General features: G+C 41.1%; 1 protein-coding gene across 2 annotated transcripts in view; it reads right to left on the bottom strand.

Annotated features, from left to right (window-relative positions):
- Positions 1-334: 334 nt before the first annotated feature.
- The window catches only part of LOC119657755 (netrin-B), a 298,913-nt gene continuing 277,309 nt past the window's right edge, over positions 335-21,938 (bottom strand). Inside the window, exons 5-7 of one of the 2 annotated variants that reach the window (XM_038064809.1) lie at positions 6,099-6,164; positions 1,832-2,066; positions 335-1,721 (exon numbers count right to left, since the gene is read on the bottom strand). In XM_038064809.1, coding sequence (XP_037920737.1) covers positions 1,580-1,721; positions 1,832-2,066; positions 6,099-6,164 — 443 coding nt within the window. In that variant the 3' untranslated portion in view covers positions 335-1,579. The remainder of the gene's footprint in view (positions 1,722-1,831; positions 2,067-6,098; positions 6,165-21,938) is intronic. The other variant, XM_038064810.1, reaches the window with a different exon arrangement.

Raw genomic sequence — 21,938 nt, 5'->3', positions numbered from 1 at the left:
CGATCTCCGGATTGTGTGTTTTGCAATGGAGTTGTGGACGACGCCCATCACACTTTTTTTTTGTGGAAGGTAGGGTGTGGTTCGTCAGCAGCTATACTTAAACATCAGGTGGGGGGGGAGGGTATCCGTGTCCTAGTAAACTATTTCCCAAAAGATTTTAATGAAAAAAACCCTTACCGATAGTTTTTAGGTATTTAGTCACGCAAAAAACCACTACAAAAACTTTCTTTTCTTTATATGATTCTTTATTCTTCTCTTTAGTTTTTCATTTTTCTTGTTACATTCAGATTATTCACTTTTTATATATAATAACCGCACTACATTCTAAAAATTATTCAAAATTTTCAAAATATTATATATTATACTTATTACATTATTATTATCATTTATTTGTTTTTTTTTTCATTTCGTTTTCTTTTTCTTTTGTTTTAATACTGTACAGTGAATTTTTTGTTGTAAACTACTATAAATTAAAGTCATATGATAAGTATTGTTACATTTAAACAATTTCGGAGAGAAAATGATATGACGGCATTAGATTTTGTTGATATTTTTTCGTTTTTTTATGAATATTGCTACGAATATCTTGTTTTGAACACCATTTTTGAAAAAATGCTAATTTTCTTTCCTCAAAATGATTCCTTTCGGAAAATAAAGTTGCAATCGAATAATTATTTTCAGGAAATATCTCCTAAAGCATAGTTTGGATCCAAACTACAATAAAATATTTCCTCAATCAGTTAAAATTATTTCCATGTTTATATGTTAATATTCATCTGAGGTTCTTTGCAATTCGAATGTTTTATTTCTATTTCGGCTATGACTTATTGTTAATGTTATTTTTTGCTACAATTAACAGATTTGTATTATGTATTATTTACATAGAAGCTAGTAAGTGTGTTAATGGCATATTACAGCGGTATTGCGAATTCTATGAAAATTATTTGACTATATTTATATTGATCTGTTAAGTTGTGTTTTACATTTCGTGGGTTGTTCAATTCGTGGAAGAAACGGTTTCGATTGCTATGACACAAGATAAAATAAATTTAAGTGGATTCAGTCGAATTTCTCCCGGTGAACATCGCTTTCTACGGTGGATAAGTATTCATTTTAGCATGTGTTCAAATTTTGCAATTTTTTTTATGTGACTTAACGTTACTTATGCTTACTATATCTATGGTAAGGTTATATTATCCATTTATTTATATAAAACATAAATAAAATAAAAAAGTTACAATAGTTGTGGAACAATAAAAATTATCTCTTTTTATGGAAAATCATACAAAATCTACAAATAAATAAATGCGAATTTTTTTTATATATATTTTGTTTCGATATATCTTTGTAATATTTTTTTTATATTCTTCGATTATTACAAAAGTTTTATTTTTTCATGATGGTATCGTAACTTTTTAGGGTAATCTAATTGAAGAAGCTTTAAAATTTTTGAATTTGAAATTATTCATTATTAAATTAGATAAATATAAATATATATATGTACTTCATAATTTTTTGTTCTTTTTTCAAGTTAATTTTATTAAAATTTAATATAATGAGATAATATTAAAATAAGGGTTTATTCGCAACTACGTGCACGTCGTTGGAATCGTTTCAATCGTCGATACCATTCATCCTTCCATTCAATGACAATTGATCGTGGACCAAGGCCAATAGAGCCCGGCGGCGCCTCCGAATCTTTGCCCAAAATTAAGTAAGATCTGTTCGGAGAGAAAGAATAAAGATGAAATATGTAAATATTCAAATTCAGTTTGTGGATGCCTTCTGGTTTCAATGAAATTGAAAATGGACACATGAAAACTTTACTCACTTGTTCATTTTAATTCTAGGACATCGACATTCGAGATCTTTTAGCGGAATCTCCCATGTTAGAGGACCTCGCCTGAGCATAGCGCTCGTCGTACCCTTCATCATCGAACTCTTCTTGAATATGGCTAGAACGTTGATAGTGAACCGAACTGTCTCTTCTTGGCTGCCGCTTTTCATGTAATTTTCGCTGCTTGTTTCTGAGCTTGTATCTCGTCCGATTACCTTTGCCATTATCGCTGTTGGAATAATAGAAAAACATTATTGGATTATTTGAAAAAAAAATTATGGTTGGTCATCGGAGCCGATTATTAGGAGAATGACGTTATTTGTAAAATCACTTGAGATATTGCAGTTAAAGTGGGCTACGTGTATTATTTTAGTTTGAAGATATTTTGGAATTAGATCTAGATATTAGTCCTTCTGGAAACAATATTTAAACACTCTACCTGAGACAGGTAACCGTGCGGTTAATCACCAGCAAGTCGACAGTATTGAGGGCGAGGAGGACTCTTCAACCATTGACTTTTTATTTTGGATTTAACAAAATTAATTTTTAGGATGTAACCAGTAAGTTTGAAAGAGAGAAGAATGTGTGGAGTGATTCCGAATATCATTGATAAGGGCGAAAATATGATAGCTTCCGGAAGTTGAACGTGCGTATTATGTGAAGAGATTTTGATATATGCACTTCGTGAATTGTTTTATCGCATTCCCGGACCGTGTCATTAATAATACCGCCCGATATACATTTCTTTGGTCAAAGTGGGATCTGGGTCAGTCTGAGTTCGTGGAATTTGGTGACGAGTCGTGAGTTGATATTCATTCAAATTCATTCATTCATTCATTCAAATAACCTTTTCCTCCTCCTCCACCTACGATTTCACCATACGAGCCATTCCGCCAAACGTATCCCCCTTTAGCATATCGTGTGTATAGTTTCCCAGCCTCAGCCCACCTTCTCAGTACGAAGATTTCTTCCACAGATTATTAGAGGTCCTAATCGTTTTGTTCCCCTAATTTTCTTTCATCCTTTGTGGCAACTTTAATCTTCCCATGCTCTCCTGGTCCATTACTCCTGGCCTTCCCTCCCTACCTAATAACTCCACACACTCTTCCCTTACTTTATCCATTTTCATGTACACCAGTACCGCCCTCCAGTTTAGTCTTTCTAGAAATCATTTAGTCTCACTTTCGACCTTCTCCTCCCTAACCTTCCTGTGCGTTGCCTTTCCCAATCGTCTTACATTGCCCCTGACGCCCATCATTCCACTCTCAAGTTTGATGTTCCGATATCCCATACCAAGTTCAACTTTCGTAAGGCGAAATTCGAAGGTCTTAACTGGGTTCCCCTCCTCTCTCAATTAACATGTGACCAAGCGCTCAACACCTTCTATACCAATTTATGTGATCTTCTTTCCTGTTACGTCCCGTCCTCTCCTAAATGCTTACGCTCTTACCCTGTCTGGTTCACCCTTGAAGTCCACAAAAAACTTCGTCAAAAAACACTGCGAGGAAGAAGTTCGTGTCTTCTAGAACCAATGCTGGCTTAGTTTTTTTCAAAACTCTGTGTTCCTTGGACAAACCCTGAACCCAGAAATGAATACTTGGCCAGCGTTGAAGACTCACTAAAGCGCGGAAACTTCAAACCTTTCTGGTCCCACATTCGCAACTCCCGCTGTCCTGCCCAGCTATCCACTTCGTCCATTAAATTCTTTGACTCCTCAACTAATTCCCCCCCAACTATCTTGTGATTTACTCTGTCGCTACTTTTCCTCAGTCTATTCCATTCCCTTTCTTATCCCTCTCTTTGTCGAGTACCTCATTGGTAAACTTGATGAAAATAACGGCCCTGGCTACGATGGTCTTCCAAACCTCTTTTTGCTCAAACTACCGAGAATTCCTGTCTCGTTTCCTTCCACTCCTCCTGTTCCAAAATCATGGAGAGATATGTCAGCGGCTAGTTGTCCGCCCATTTTGGCCACCACATAGTGAAAGAGCAACAAAGGTTTGTTAAGCCTGGGTCCACTGCCTCCCACCTGCTTGACTTTACCAACTTTGTCGCCAAATGTCTAAATCCATGACAAGAATTACATACCATTTACACTGATTTCGCTAAAGTCTTCGACATTGTAAATCACAAGATACTACATACATACTCTATACACTCTATTCAAACTCTCGTCTCTAAGCGTTCTCATACCACTTGTTTTATGGGTTACCTCTTACCTTTCCAACCGATCCTGCCGCGTTTCTTTTGACGGCTACACTTCCCGCTCCTTCTCCCCCTCCTCTGGCATCCCTCAGGTATCTATTTGTTATTTTTATTTTTTCTCAGCGACCTTCGTCTTATAACACACACGTAACGCAGACATTTTCAACGTGCCCTTCGCAGAGGGTAGACTTCGAGCTCTGCCAAGGGCCCCGATTCCTAGGCTTTGCTGAAATTACAACGCACAACAGCTTGGTCCTTGTAACTTCTTTACTTGAAGTAGTTTTAAGCGGAGAATAAGATTATTGATTTCTCCTCGTCCTGAAGACAATAAGTAATTGGAGTCTGTTAAATAAATAAATAAATGACATATTTATTTATTAAACGGACAATAAACAAAAAAAAATCCAATTACATATTGCCTATAGAAGGACGAAAAAGCAAAGATCGTTGTTTATACTTAAAACTAAAGTGTGGAAAGGAGTCCACGGGACCAAGCTGCAGTGCATTATAACTCCGACATAGTTTCGGGATCGGGGAATGGAAATAGATTTCGAGTTCCGCGAAGGGCACACCGAAAATGTCATCGTTACGCATGCTTTATGACACGTTACGAAGAATGATATCAGCAGAGGCGGAGCAGTCCATTAGGCCGGTAGAGAGTTTGAAGAGAGCGCAAAGATCGAGGAAGATTTTACGTTGTTGGAGGTAAGGGAGACGAAAGGTACGGACCCGGGCGGGATAGTCAACACGGGGGAGGTTCATCTTGAAGAAGAACGAGCAGGTGCATTTGAACTGTGTCTTCTCCAGGGCAAGACAATTACAATTACGGAAAGAGGACCAAATCACGGACCAGTACTCAAGGATACTTCTCACGAGGGAGTTAAAAAGCATTATGGAGGATTGGACCAAGGTGAAATCCGTAAAAGAACACAGTATGAAATCTGAAATTTTGGAAGCACGGTTGGTGATATCGAAGTAGTGGCAGTCAAAATGGAGTCTACGTCGAAGGTTACGCCCAGGTCGAGGATAGAGTTCAGATAGGACAGAGAGTAACCACCAACTAAAAGAGGTCCTAGAATGGATCATTGTGGCACACCAGAGGGGAGGGGGGGGGGGACTAGAAGTGCAACTATCAAAGGAAACGCACGTCGCTTTCAAGCCTACCCTCGTATAACGGGTATTTTAAGCAGTTTGCTTCAAACGGCCAACAAGGAGTGTCAAAAGGAGATCAATTTTTCGCGACCTTGAAATGTCTTTGCAGAAGTGTCACAGGTTACCTTGTGATAAGACTTTGATTATCTGAGTTCTTTCAAAATAAAAAAAATAAATAAGTTTTTAATTAGCGTTAGGTTCGCTATATTCTTCCGGGCCATTTGGTTTATTTGAAATTTATGAAAATTAGGTTGTGGTTTTAAAAAAATTTATCTACTTTTCGGATAATTAGAAGGTGTAAAAATGAAGCGTAATTTGGAAATCGTCATGAAGAAAAAATAGCAGCATGTCCACTGAATAATGGAAAAAATTGAGCAAATTCATCAAATATTTCTAGCAGAAGTTTTACCAGAAAGTTGGAAAAGTCAACTTACAGGAAGTAGGGTTAAAAGATTGAAAACATTAACGATTTTATCTACAATACTGGGGCCGTAGAGCTCTCCTTCTTCGTCTGAGGATATTTTTACGGTTTGTGAACATCTGGAGGTGTTCATTCATCTAAGAAAGGATTCATACCAGAAAATGGACCAGAGCGGACGAAGCGTTCATGTACCTCTAAAGGGGTTATGTTTTACGTCCCAGATTCCCATGGAAGTGTAATTTAATATAGATTCCCTTGTTTTCTCCAATTCGATTTTTGATATCCTTACAACAGATGAGTTATTTAGTTCTGTTAAATTAGTGAATTTTGCAAAAAAAAATCTAATAAAACTATCTGAATTGGTGCTATGTGCTACCAGTATCCCAAATAAATAATCATTACTTTGAATTTTAATTGACGTCTCCCGAGTTTTTCCAAAGAGATTTTTCCCACAATGTTAACGAATTTTTAATTTTAACTTACCGTAATCCCGTTTGCAGAACTTGTTTAGGTTTAGTCTTTTTGTGCCGGCCTTGCATTTTCCGCATTCTGTAAAGAATAATAAATGAACAGGAAAAATTAGGTACAGGTAATAGTATTTAAAATATATATCAATATTTTCGGGTGCACATAATTCCGCAGAATATTTAAAGTGTTGCATGACTAACTTATTCTATGCTTCATATTAACTGTACACTGAATACCCTAATATTAGTTGCGCAGTTCCCACTCTATCCGGTCTCAAATGTCCAGAAGCTGGCCATCAGACTGACGTTAAACAAGCCGTTTACTTAAGTGTTATCACTAGTTCCAACCCGTTCAGCATTTCGGACATAAACCACGTAAATGGTAGCTTCGGCGAAACTTTGGTCTGTTTTGGGAATTATAAAAGGGAGTGTATAACACCTGAGAGCCACTTTGGTCACGCTGTTCCCAAGGCAGAGGTGAGGTAGCGTCTGATGAGTTGCTTTTGCCCTGGTACGAAACCGTAGCCATCTTGGTTCCCCTTTTGATCGGTGAAGGTAAACCTACAAATCCCTTAATGCTACCCCAACATATATTCACTCACTAAAAGGATATTCCATTAAAATTTCGTCTCGCCTGCTCCTTCATTTCGATAAAGAAAACATGTGGGAAACTTCAGCTTTAGGTATGAAAAGTTTTGTGTATTTCATTTATAAAGCCATTTGAGTGTGCATTCGTCCCATTAGAAGCTAGCACGTAATATATGCATATATTATGTGAAAATATCTATTTTCGCATGATATTGACATTCAAAATCTTGAATTGAACTTTGACTTATTATAATTTTGTTAGTTATAGTGCGATTTCCACCAAACTTGGCAGGATCGTGCTCTATACTATAGTCTGATTCAAGGATGAACTTAAGGGGGAGGAGTTTGCAGTCAATTACGAAAAATTATAGTAATATACTATTATATACTTATTTGAACAGGTATCGGTATGAACGATGTTTCGGAGCCTAGGTACCATATAGTGGCAACTTCTTTCTTTTTTCTCAGATTTTTCGGTTGGGTAGTTTCTGAGAATGGGCCCGTTAAAGAAATGATCACTTTTGATCCCCCACACTCCGCACCTTTCCAACGAATGTCAAAACTAAGCTCAGCTTCGGAAAGTACTAACCGAGACCTTTCATTTGATACCCCACATGGCTATATTTGGTGAAAAAACATTTGCACCTCCTTTTCGCATCCGTTACAGACTCTTCCTCATGTGCCTAACTGCTGCTCCTTTGATTTCCAACATGATATCCTTTGATTTCCAACATGATAGCCGTGTTAGATCTTGTTTCTTATAGGCGAGGGAGTAGCAGTGTAGGAATTTTCATATATTGATGGCAAAGTACAAAGTGATCCCTTTGCGTTGGTATTTAAAGAAGTTATGTTTTGTGCGAGCTTTAAATTCGATTTCATGGTCCTTTATGCATGATGGAGCTTGTTCTCGGATAGGATTTTTGTCTTGATCCAGTTTTCGTGTGAAATTATTCTGTGTATTATATTTAGCTTCATGACCTTGGATATCATCGAACTGATCATTGCCTCCCAGCAGATACTCCACAATAAACCCGTCCTATTTCTAAGTGCAATTAGACTAATTTGGTTAACGACCTATGTGATGGCGACACCACATCGGTTAAACTAACCATAAAAAGTCAACAGGGAGATAAAGAGATATTATGGTGCTCTGTATTGTTCCCCTATGACGCAGAAGACGTTCCCAGGCGAACATTTATCAGAGCTATCCAATATGCTAAAAGTAGGGGCATGGGCGTAGTAGCAGGATGTGATGTCAACGTTCACCGCATATGCGGGGGAAGTTCCAACATCAGTGCAAGAGGATCGAGCTACTGGAGTATCTAGTAGATAGCGATTTGTAGATCCTTAATTTAGATAATGAACCCATTTTCTTCAACGTGGTCAAGCGGGAGGCCATCCACATCACGGTGGCATCTCCTGACATCGCGGCTCTGGTCGGAGAATGGAAAGTATCAAACGATATTACACTCTCGGATCACAGACGTATTGATTTCGTAATATGCATGGATCCACCTCCACCCACTCCATTTCGGAATCCGCGGAAGACAGATGACGTATAAAATAGAATTGAGCGCCTGGGTCACGATCCCTGGGAAGCGTATCAAATCCATTGCTGGAATTGAGAACCTAGATGATCGCAACTAGCATGAGAGAAGCTTTCAAGGAAAACTGTCTACTTAAGATGCCAAAGAAGGATAAAACACCATAGTGGAACTCGAATTTGGCAAAACAGAGGAGAACGACAAGGATGCTCCTCAACCGTGCTTTGAAGTGTGATTCAGACGCTAGCTGGAATCACTATAAAGAGGCACAGAAGGTTCTAAAATAGAGCATAAGATCGGCTAAACGATTATGAAAGCTGAAGTGGTTTGTGGTTAAAGAACGTAGCCAGAAGCTGGGTTATTTACATTTACAGAACGAGAGGCACATAGAAAGCGATGAAGAAACGGCAAACCATTTGCTTGAAGTGCACTTCCCAGGCAGCATCCAAAATCGAATCTCGGGGCCAACAGGTGCATGGAGCTCTAAACCGAGAGACTGGAATCTGGTATGTAAAGTAGTATCACTGGATTGAGTAAAATGGGCATTTAACTCGTTCTATAGATACGAGTCTGCGCTAGTAATAGAGGAAATGGATGCCCTGGGTCTACACATTCGGAATCTACATCGCGCATGCCTAGCACACGCTTATATTATATTTAAATTAACTGGCGTGATGTGAAGGTGGTATTCATCCAAACAAGGGAAACCCACCTACACAGACGTAAAAAGTTTCCGACCGATCAGTCGAACGTCTTTTTTACTAAAAGGACTTGAAAGACTAGTTGATCGGTTTATAAGGGATACATACATTCCTAAGTTGCCACTCTACCATAAGCAACACGCCTATCAGAAAGGCAAATCCACGGAGACAGCACTCCATAAACTCACGGCAAAAATTAAAAAGGCGATGTCCGAAAAAGAATATGCCTTAGGCGCATTCATGGACATCGAAGCTGCTTTCAATTATGTTTCATTCGCGGCAATTTTTGATGCGGCAAGACAGCATGGAATCGAACCGCTGTTAATCAGTTGGATCCTTCACACGCTAGAGTGGAGAATAATCCACATTTTCGCCGGCCAGAAGTCTATTGAAGCAGGGTGTCTTAGGGTGCCCACAGGGAGGGGTTCTCTCTTCGCTGTTATGACTCTTGGCAATGGATACCCTGCCGTGGCTCCTGGAGGACAAAAAAGTCTTCGCGCAAGCATTTGTGCACGACCTAGTCGTAATATTTACCGGCAAGTTTGCGGCCACAGTTGGTGCGTCCACAATGGACTCACGGTGAACGCTAGGAATACTAGACTAGTTATGTTCACTTGGAACGTCAGGTAGGGCAGCCATACGCTACCCATCTTAGCAGGGGCGGAAATCCAACTGGCACAAATAGTCAAGTATTTAGGAGTACATTTCGACTCCAAGTTAACGTGGAAGCACCATCCAGGAACAATATCAGAAATCTTGCAGATTGCTCTGGAGCTGTAGGAATGTGAATGAGACCTGGAGACTTTCACCAAAACGGATACACTGGATGTACACATCCATAACAAAACCCATTTTGATGTATGCAAGTATTGTCTGGTGGCCGAGACTGAACTTTGCTGACAGCAGAAAGCTGCTAACGCAGATTCAGAGGCTTGGTCGCTTAAGTATTACTCGAGCAATGAGTATTACGCCGACTGCGGCACTTGAAGCTATCCTAAATCTACCCCTCATTCACTTGGAGATGAAACAGAAAGCAGCCAATGACGCATATAGACTCGATACCATTGGAGTGGTGAAAGGCGGCCAATCACACGGTTATGCGCCTATCTGGAAATTCCTTGACAAAAATCCGGTAGCTCTGATGCCGACCGATCATATGGTTTCCAGATTCGTCTTTGAAAAGACATACACTGTCGTAATCACCAAAAGAGAAGAACGCTCGACAAATGGTCTTTTCAGATTACAGATTTAATAATCGGGTCAGTGGTGGAGGGCGGATCGGGCGCAGGGTGTTCTCGGCAAGCCGTTTATGGAACTGACCCGACCCCTCGGAAAAATGACAACCATTTTCCAGGCGGAGATATACGCCATTTCATTGCCAACAAAAGAATGTCTGCGACAAAAATAGAGGGGTCGCACCATTCGAAACACTAAACAGCAATGACATATCAAGCCAGTTGGTGTGGAGTTGTCATCAGGTGCTGCTGAAACTTGGCCGATTGAACGAAACATTGCTGATGTGGGTGCCGGACTGACAGACTAGCTCGCTGAGGGTCTGAATCCACAATGGTGGGGCCAGAACCAGTTTTTAGAATCCGGCTACCCACTGTCAAGTTTACTCTGAAGGGTGAAATAGCAAGGATTCACGCAGCCGAGTGGAGAAATTTGAATTCTTGCCGGCAGGCGAAAATCCTTGTGAAATGATCTGGGGTCGCTAGAGCGGCATTTTCGTTGTCCCTTAAGAAGTGGGACATGAAAACCCTAGTAGTGCTTTTGAGGGGACACTGTTCCTTAAACTACCACATGGAAAAGATTGGGGTGGTGGTTTCGGCTATGTACAGCCAATGTGAGGAGGAGGCTCTGCATTTTTTATGCAGCTGCAGATTTCAGAAGAAGACACCTTGGTAAGGTTTTCTTCAATGAAGCACACTCTCTGCCTCTGGAGAATGTTCTCAGATCCGCTAAAGCCTGCGAACGCCGTAGGCAGGAAGCCATTGAATAGGCGATTTACGGGGATAGTACAGTGGGCCTAACAATGGTCTGAGTACTCGGAGCTGCGGCTCCCCCACAGTAAACTAAACTAACTAAGTGCAGTCAGTGGTAGATTCGCGGTAATCTCTAGTGACACCATCTATGTTGACTAGATATGGATACAGAAGTTCGGTGCTATCAAGGTTTGGATTTGGTATTTATTTTAAATTCTTGCCTGGCGCACAGCAAATGAGACTCCTTTTGGATCTCCCTCAGAAACTCACAACTCGAAAACTAGAAGGGCATTAAATGCCACCCGAACAAGCTTTAATTACCTTCTACCCGCCTGTTCCCCATAAGTATTTCCTGAGACGACGCTTCTAACAGAACATCAGAAAAAGATGTCATGCAAATCTTTATTTTTATCTGTTTTCTGTTGTCTAAATGCGTGTCTACACTCTACACAGATGCTAACTTCATTTTTTTTTGTCTAGAAATAAATGTCCGAATTTTATCATTGTTATTTCTATTTACAAATAAAATTCACTGTTTCGAAAATATATTCGACATATTGCTTGCGTTATTCGGAAAAGGCAAGCTACCAGGCGAAACGGCGGATGTTGGCTCGTCAAGTTTCCATAAATAAATTCGCATCGTATCTTTTCGTTGATACACAGAAGGTACATGTTCCTGAGACATCTTTTCAGCATCTTAAAAAGATAGCTAGCTACACGGACGGTAGATGAGAAATTGAAATGTGCGACGAAAGCGATTGCTTCAACGATAACGGATGATATCGAGCCATTCAGATAGTATTGCACTGTCGGCGATGTTCTCTCGAACAGGGTTCCTTGTCAGTTACATGTCGTTGCTGCTGCGCGACATATTCGGGGAGATATTTTACAAATTACCATACAATTACCAGCAATACGGCTTGCGGACGCAGACTGAAGCCATTCAGGAATTTATTGCTGCCAAGGAATTTTGTAAGGCATTTGACTTATAGAATGCGAGCGATAGTAGTGCCAATAAGGCCTCGAGCGTGACGTATTGCAGTAGAAGGACAGGGCATAGTAGCCATTGGTTTATGGGGCTAATCCTGTTGGACTACTACTTTCAAGGAGATAAGTCTCATGCCTGGTCAAAATCTAACCAAGATAAGTCTTGAAGTTCCGAGTGGCTTGGAAGTGTTCCAACTTGGAAAAGGTCAACCCATGCCCTATAAAAAGATTAGAAAGGATAAAATATGCGGTTGATATCGCTTTGCAGAAATTCTCCTTCCATACCAGTATTTGGGTGGCAAAATAAATTGTGCATTCACAGCCACTCTTCTGCAATAATACGGAAAGTATTGAAGCCGGTAGCATCGCATACCCGGAATTCAATGCGGCGCACCCTCCATAAACTTGAAATGCAACACAAGAATGTCTACAAATAGAAGTCGACGATGACCTGAAGATGATGGAAAATGGAATGAACAGGATGGAATCCAAAGTGCATTTAATAGAAATTCCTGTTAGCGAATGCGAAGATACGCCTTCCATTACAACACGAGCCACCCACGTTCCAGTCCACGGCATTTTCGATACCATAAATCAATCGAACACACTATTCTCACCGTCCTCCTGCGCTCCACCATACAAATTGTACGTTTTGTTATGCAAACTATCATCACTTCGACATCTCTCGCCTCCTCCCGGGTATATTTAGAATGCGCTTTCTAAAACTATCGTTCCTTTCCAGTCTTAATGCAAATTCTCAAATTGAAATATGACCTATTAAATTTTTTATGGTCGATTAAAACACCCAATGTAAATACATTCTGAGCTTAATGGCTGGTCAATATTTCTTATAATGGCACTATAAAATGGGTCCTAAATATTTGCAATGTTCGCAACAAGTGATTGCGTTGTTTTGGTCGTTGGGATGCTGTTGCATTCGCTGTATCTTCATGTTGAAGTCGAAATTTCTCACATTCAATGACGAGAAATAACAATTTGTCACCAGGACAAAAGTGGTGAAGTTTAGTCTAGTGCGGGATGATTCATGACATCCAGACGCAATTGGCGCTCCATTTGGAGGGCATGTGTTACATTGCGTTGGATTCGGGGGATTACGTAGAAATGAAAAATTGGGTTTTCAGAGAGGAAAGTTAGAGTCGAATAACTCATAATTTAATGGTGGACACAAGTGGTGTGTACTTGAAATAAGTTCTTAATCTCACTTCGTACAAAAGTCGCGTTGGTCACTAGAAACTGGGGTCTTGAGTGAAAATAATTGAAACTGCACAGATGACCTTCTTCTTTGCAGTTAACGTGGTTCGATATGGAGGACAACGTTCCATCGACCTTTACCATCAGTTTGCCTCCTCCTTTCATAAATCAGGGTTGATTACTTATGGTTTTTAAGGTTTTGTTTGCAAAACAAAACCTTATTAAAATCGGTTCAATGTCTGTCTGCCTTTTTTTTGTGAGGAGGTGGGAATCTTCAAAAAACACTGGCCTGGACACCCCAGCGTGTGGGATTCTTACCCACTAAAACCACCCCCGACTCCCTTTCCCCTTCCCTTTCGGCGTTCTTCGTCTGCAATAAAGGTGAGATAGACTTCGCATTATATATATTCGTCATCTCATCTGCCAAGATGTCAGTGGGCATCAGTCCAGAGACGACGAATGCACCATCTGAGACAGTCCTGAATGCCGAGCACACCCTTACGGCCGTCCTTCTGTAGACTGAACTCAGTTTGTTAGCGTTAAATGTAACCTGCAATGCCAATTTGGAAGCATGCCGTGGTCCTCCCACGTTCGGCATCATTCTTGCCAGGGCCACACTCGCAGTGGATGCTTTATCATAAACATACTGCACATGTTGTTTATATCTAAGCTTCCCGTCAATCATCACTCTTGGCAGGCTTAGAAGTGATGATATGGTTCCCAATTTGAATACGGGCAAAATTTCTTTTACGGCGCTTGGTGATAAGGACCGCTTCCGTTTTTTTCTCTGTAAGTGTCAGACCAGAACTCTCTAGGAAACCCTGAACAGCATTGATCGCTTCGCATGAATATAACTCAGCATCTTCGAGGTGCTTTGCGACCACAACCAGCGCTATATCGTCGGTGTAGCCCACCACCGTGGCTTCCTCCGGAAGGGCAAGATTAAGTACATCGTTGTACATGATGTTCCACTGTAGTGGGCCCAGTACGGAGCCCTGTGGCACACTCACGGAGGCAACGTACTTCTGGGGTCCGTCATCGGTATCATACCAAAGCCTCCGTTCTTGTAAATAGCTGTTGACAATAGCTACAAGATAAGCGGAAATACCAATCTTCGCCAGAGACTCCCGTATTAGGTTCCAGTTGGCCGAATTGAATGCATTTCTCCCATCTAGACTTTCTACTATGCAATATTTGCAATTTGCAATATATTCCGTGGATTGCATCTTCGGCCAAGCCAGTAACCATTTTGATAGCATCACTGGTTGATCTGGCTTTACGGAACCCACACTGCCCATCTGATAGACCTCCCTAGCTCTCAACAACCGGGGGTAATCTATTATAAATTACTAGCTCTAGCATTTTGCCCACAGTGTCCAAAAGGCAAATAGGTCTGTCTTCTGTCGTTTTCATGATGCAGGAAATGTCCGCTCGGACATACACGCTTCGAACAACTCTGCGAACATTTCCGGTCTAGATTTCATGGCAAGCTTAAGGGCCCTATGCGGAACGTCATCCAGACTCTTCTGGGGAATGAGCACCTCCTAGGCATGGATGCGTCACACGCCTTGGCGATGCATTGGGCCACATGGACAGCTCTTTCTGTAGAGGCGCCTGCTTTATTAGTTTGGTCTAACCACACTTCTATGAAGGTCTGCTCATCTAGAGCTTTAGCGGACCAGCCTGACATCTTTCTCGGTTTCGGGCATGATGGTCTTCTGCCTGGTGACCCCACCGATAGCCCAAAGAAGATTGCCTGGTGATCGCTGCGGGTGTAGTCCTCGCTGACGGGCATTTACCACTTCCGGCAATATGCCGGTAATCCCGTCCCTCACTTCCTTCGCATAATAAGCATTTGGGGTCCCTATTGCACGTTTTGGGAATATGGCCTTTCCCCCCACACTTTCTGCATCGATCGGACCGATCAATGCTGCTGGTGCATGTCTTCGCGTCTGTCTGTCCGTCTGTCTGTTACACGCACTTTTCTCAGAAACGGCTATACCGATTAACACGAAATTTGGTAAGAAGGTGGGAACTATGAACGCCCAGACATGCAATGAGTGATATCTTTCTACGTTGAAATTTAGGCGGGTTCCCATACATGTAAAGGGGGGTGTAAACATTTTTTTTACCAAATATAGTCATGTGGGGTATCAAATAAAAGGTCTCAATTAGTACTTTTCGAAGCCGGTCTTAGTTTTGAGATTTATTAGAACGGCGGGTAGTGGGAGGGGTGGAAAGTGATGATTTCTTTAACGGAGCCATGCTCAGAAACTACCGAAACCGAAAAATCTGAAAAAATCACGAAGCTGCCTCTATATGGTGACCAGGCCTCAAAACACTCTCCATATCGATATCCGTTCAAATTTGGTTAATAATAGTATATTACCATATTTTTGGGGAAATTGAGTAAGACCCCCCTTAAGTTTATCTCAGAGTTACAAAAGTTGGTAGTAGTCTAAAATATAATATGAAGCATATTATCCCATATTTGATTAAAATCATACTATTAGTAAGAAAGTTACAGTAGCTCAAAGTTGACTTTACCGCGAAAATTTTCTACAACCAAATAGCAATATCACACTAAAGTGGGCAGTTAGACATGCTAAATGCATATACATAACGGACTACGTACAAATGGGATAGTTCTACACTCAAATATACTCACAGAAGAAGCAAACAAAACCTTTCATACCTGAAGCGCCCAGCTTCCGGTCTCCCGACTTGTTTTATATTTGTTATTCCAGAATGAGCCTCACTCATCGACCTGGTTAAGAAAATTATTATCCTCTCTCAATCTGTGGCTTACCCACTGTCTTTGAATAAACATTTCCACCAGTACCATTATGGAGACATGAGTTGATGTAAGTTTACAACTTTCGAATGATAGAACCACCACCTTTGGTTGGTTTAGAAATGTTAATGGTTACTTTTCCTGGCGTTTTCCATGTGTGTGGTTCTTCTTGCCTTCCTCTTTGAAACCTTCCAATAAAGGTGCATGACTGGATGAAGGAGCAAGAAAATGTCAGCAACGTAGCCAAGGTGTATGAGGAAAGATGGCACCGTCTTCTGAACTCCTGTACGTCGTCCTCAGAAGAAAAAAAGGAATAGTATCCGTGATAGATTACAGGATAAGGCAATGTTGGTTTCGAAATATCTTGATTAATTTCGAATGCATTCTATTTATCGAAACTTATTGAACCATAATTTGGTAGAAACTCATGGCCTGGTGGTAATAATAATAAAAGTGTCAAGGGAAGTCACACTGCGTCCTAGAAGATCTATTGTACTATTTTAATGATTATCTTCCCCCTCTTCTTCAGCCTTTGTTCCGTTCAGAAGCGGGGTCGCTCGTTTTGACTGGTTGTGCCATTTCTTCCGTCAAACGGATGATCTAGATGGAGCTGAGAAGCTCTCAAATCACTATTAATACTTATTAACTATACTATGTTGACACCATAATCGAAAGAAATTTTAACATGTTCTCTACTTCCAGTTCTTAGTATCTGCCCTAATCCACTTTGCACAAGTGCTACACATTGTCCCAGAAAATATAAGGAGGTTTCATCATCCTTCTCGCCAATCCCACTACAGGCCGACCAAGGGAGCGCATTTATTGTCGTTTGAAAAATGATTGCGCTGAATTTTATTCAGCTGCGGACAAATGCTAGGCCGTTCACTTTAGTCGATGCGGCAGGACGAGCCCCGTTCCTACCGGGAAATGAGCAAGGGTTCTTTATGTATGGGCAGCATCAGGGCGTGAGTAAATTATTCCGAGTCAAACAAATATATGTCTGGACGCTAAATATTGGTACCCTCACTGGAAATACTGAGGAACTCGTAAGAGCCCTTCCAAAGAGGTGCATTAACATTTACGCTCTATAAGAAACTCGATAAAGCTGTGCCAAAAGATGGGACCTAGAACGAGAACATAGTAAAAATGGCTATAAACTTCTTTATTTTTTCCATTGCCATCTCCGAGTGTTTCTGTGATGACGTTCAAGGAGTCGAGTAATTTGATGACCGGCTGATGAAGTTCACTATTATATCAGCTTAGCGGACATTTCATTTCTTCACCGCATAAGCACGACAGACAGGTCGACTCGATGCCAAGGAAGAAAGAAGCAACTACTTGATACAAAAACCTATAATGTACCGATGATTATATCGTCAAATAGTAGCAGGAGTCATGGGGAAAAAACGTTTGGAACACGCTTTGTACCTGTCAATATATGGCTTGTAAAACGATACTCTCTGCTAGGAGGAGGGTTTGAGGCTGTACTATCCTCAGTAAACAAGAATAAAATGCTGAGGTCAGGGAAAGAGATAAATTGAGTATAGTTGGAGCTGCTATGCTAAATCCTACCTGATCTCCCTTGGATTCGCGGCATTCGAATATTGCGAATGCGAGCGGTCAGATGACGCCACCGGCGCTCTCCACTCAGTTTAGAGCTCGCCACAGGAGTGGGAAGCAGGCGGTGAAAAAAGTGCCGTTGGTTGGCGGCAGAGGAATTACTTTTTTCTGTCTTTAGCCTTGACCAAGGACACACGCGTGCTTTGAGACGAGCCCGTTTCAGATATTTACATTACTTTCGAGAACAGTGAAATAAGAAATTATATTATATTTAGTTATTTTTAAGTGATGAAAGGTTGCTTGTCTAATAAAAAAGTTTTTCTTCTGTCTTGAGCAGTTTCTGCCGTTTTTCATGTTAATTGTTCTACACCAGCCAATGGAGCGGGTATTGCCTCTCGATTTCTGCAACGGTCAATGTCATTCTCGATTTGCTGATGATGTCATTCAATTTCTCTGGAAAATGATGCTTTTCTAAAACAGGTCCCGTGACAGGTCGACAAAGAAAATGCATACAATGCCGTTACAAATAAGATGACCAGATTGAGTCACAAGCCTCGGAGAAATGCTAGGGCGTCCATCTCAGTCGACGCGGCAGGACCGGCCCCGGTCCTCTCGAGAAATGGGCAAGAGTTCTTGACGCATGGACGGCATCAGGACGTAAGCAAGTTAGTCAGAACAAAACAAATACGTGTCTGCACGCTATATGTTGGTACCCTAATCGGAAAGACCGAAGAACTCGCAAGAGCCCTTCGGAAAAGGCGCATTGATATCTGCGCTCTGCAAGAAATCCGATGGTCTGATGCCAAAAGCTACTTCATTGAAGGCGATCGCGGTAAAAATGGCTATAAATTTCTCTATTTTGGTAGCCCACACACTCAATATGGTGTTGCCATTGCCATCTCAGAGGGTTTCGTCAAACCATTTGATAATCGGCTGATGACGCTCATCATTATATCAGCTGATCGCACTACTCACTTCTTCACCGCGAACGCACCACAGACAGGTCGACCAGATGCCGAGAAAGATGCCTTCTGGAAACTTCTCGATGAATAGACTTGTCACGTGCTAGCTGACGACTATATCATCATTATCGGCGACCTTAAATTTCATGTGGGTGGAAAGCCAACAGGTGCCATGGGGGAAAGGGGTTCGGAGCGCGCAATGAGGGTAGCGAGCGTATAATCAATTTTGCGGAAACCCATGACCTTGTACTCATGAATACATGGTTCATCAAGCAATTGCCTCTTCTGAGTGAAATTGTGCGGTGTTTCCAACGATTAATTATCTGAAATAATAAAAACTTGTTTCTTTTTCGTTGGTGTGAATATTTATTCTTGCAAATACCGATATTTCGGGAACCACTTGTTCCCTTCATCAGTGCTAACAAGTTTCTTGGAATTTGCAAGAATAAATATTCACACCAACGAAAAAGAAACAGCAAGTTTTTATTATTTCAGATTGCCTCATCTCCCCACATTTTATAGTGGGAACAGTAAAACGCAAATCGACTGTATTCTTATAAGACGCTGATGTCTTACCACCGTTCCCTATGAGACCATCCCACCTCAACATCGCCCAATGATTACCGTCCTGCGAATGAAGCCATCGATAAAAGAGCGGAAGGAACGCACGCCGCGCATTAAATAGCGGCGATTTCTTGACAAGAAAGAAGAAATGATTACACTTACGCGATTAACAACCATTACGAATGTGGAAGAATCGTGGAACCGAATGAAAGAAACGATCCACAATGCGGTCGCTGCATCCCTCCACGCCACTAAGCCGGGTGAGCGGTACATCAACTGAGATACTTGGCTTTGGAATGATGATGTTGAAATGAAAGTCCGTGAAAAGAAACGCCCCTACCACAAATTTCTCGACGATAAAACACTCGCAAATTTATAAGAATGTCAACCGGGAAGCAAAGAAAGCAGTTGCTTTCACCCGAGCGGACCATTACAAAAATCTTTACGATAAACTGGACACTCCGGATGGCGAGAGAGATCTGTATAGACTTGCCAAAAGCCGTAATGAACGCACACACGATATCGAACGCTTCTGTTGCGTTAATGACAAGAACATCAACAACACAGTTAGATACTAGACAGCTACCTCACTCCCCCTTGCCCCTCAAGGGGGGAAATCAGTGCGAGTACACACGATTTCAAATTGTTTTGCCCTTGAGCATGAGCGAGATGTACCAAAAACCCGATCAGCTGGGTTTGACATACCGCCGTGAGATTGGCAAGTTTTTGCTTATGTATAAGTGAATACGTGAAACAACTTTTTGCTATATGGGTGACCACGCCGTAGTATCAGAATAGCAGAAGCTTACCGATCTCTCTCTTACCAATACGATTTGACGAAGATTATGCCTTTTCCTTGTTTAGCGTCTCTGATGTGTACAGATAAGCTTCTGCAAGCACATTTGCAAGTGGGGTCATTTTTGTAAGGGCACTGCCTATAGTAGATCTACTGTGATCAACAATATCTCAACCGTTTTTTTATGCTCATCTTTGAAGAGGCATATCGATCCTATAATTTTCTCCAGAGATGATGGAGCTTCGGTGGCCTCAAGCTGCTTTTGATGTTTGCCTTCTGATCCTATTTCATTTGGATGAATTTATAGGTACTTACTTTATGAATATCTTTCCCATAATGCGAAGAACGCTGCTTGCATTTTATAATTTTGTCCCTTTCCAGCTGTTGGAATCATCGTCATTATCGTATTTTCTTAACAATTTAGAAAGTAACATATTCTGTGTTTGCAGGTTAAGTGATTTTCTTAGCTGCTTCCCATAATAAGTAGTTAGTGGAATTGGAAAGACACATCCAGCGAAGGTGAACTATCTGGAGATGATGTTGGATGTCTTCAGGAGCGTCTTTGTAAATAAGTTATATCATATTTATTATCCTTAAAGTTCAACATCTTAGGAGTCCAAATTGTCGGTCTTTAGCAACCTAGCGGTAGTTTTCTTGAAATTATAGTTATGCCTAAATTTTCAATGAATTTCAGCCCACACATGTGGGTAAGCGGGAAGGGGACGACGCTCTCTCGAACCGCCTTCCATGTCACTGTGAGAATTGCCTTACCAATAAGCTTATTAATGATATGAAAACAGCCCGCGTGTTTTAGGTGGGGCTAAAGAGGAGGCACTTTCCTTTTCCTTATGCATACTCTTCCGGGGCTTTCGGGAAGGGAATACTCTTCTTATTCTTTCTTTGGGCGCGGGGGAGAGCTAACGCCACAGTTCTTCAAAACAGGCCAAGGGGGGGGGGCATTGTTCTGCTTCTTACACACCCTGGTTGCGACGTATCGTACACGTCTCTCTTTAGAGAGGTTTTATTATTATTTTCACTTCATTTTTTCTGAACTTGTTTATAATCTTTTTAGCATTATTGACCCCCACGGATGAATACCGATAAATTTATGATTCAATTTTTCATAGCTCCGATGTATGTCGATTCCCTTGGCATATTATTATACATATTTATATGTAATAAACAATTCCTTGGAAATGTCCCAAAAGTCACGTCGACTTCATTCACAGCGACTCTGCGCCAGAATAAATCATGATTCGTTTTTGACACCACTTAATTTAAAAGCATGTTTCCCCAGAAAAAATCGTCAATATAAATTATGACATAGAAAAAAGGATGAAAAAAACGTGTAAAGGCTACCGTCTCTATGTCTCCTCCATAAATCATCCGGAAGAGCTCTCAGACCAGTTTAAAATTCATGTCCACAAATCAATTTAGAAAAGATGTAGCTTGCATGCTCGCGAAAAAAGCTAAGAGCTCCAGAAAAAAAAAAACTGAGAAGAAAAATCGCATAAGAAGCTTAAAAATTTAATCTGGCGACAAATAGCTCTTGACAGCAATGAATAATATTATCCGTGAGTCTCTCCCCGGGGATATGCCATGAAACTCATGGACAGAATATCAGTATAACAACAAAAATTAAAAACTATCTCCCGGGAGTTCTTTGTAACACCGTTTTCCTCCCATCTGTGTGCTTTCGGTCGTATCAATGGACGCCAAAAACTTTTAGTACCACACGCTCGCTCGTACAGGTGGAAAGGAAAGAAGACCGCTCAGCAGGTATGCAAACAGCACGACTAAGTGAGCCAGGAGAAGAAGCACCCGGAGTGAAAAAAAGAAGTGGAAAAAGATTGGCTAACGCCTTCGGCTCAAAGACTTCCACTAAGTAATGAATGGACCAAAGCATGGCTGCAAAAAAACAGCGAGAACTTCCATTAGAAAGTGCTCGTCATTTGCATAATGGCAATTAAATCCTCTCTCATTAAACAGCCGTAATTGATACCATTTTACATGAAGTTTGATGGTGATGGCCAGTTTCAGTTGACTAGGTGAAAAAATAGCTGATTCTAGGGTGATATTGCTTCAAAGTGCTCCTTTTATTCAATTTGTTTCACGAGAATGAGATGCGAGAATGGGGGCGGCCGGCAGAGACCAGGAAAAACG

This window comes from Hermetia illucens, chromosome 5 (assembly GCF_905115235.1).
Source record: "Hermetia illucens chromosome 5, iHerIll2.2.curated.20191125, whole genome shotgun sequence".
In the NCBI taxonomy this organism is placed as follows: domain Eukaryota; kingdom Metazoa; phylum Arthropoda; class Insecta; order Diptera; family Stratiomyidae; genus Hermetia; species Hermetia illucens.
Note: the sequence above shows the minus strand (reverse complement) of the source record. Positions and strands in the feature narration are given on the sequence as shown.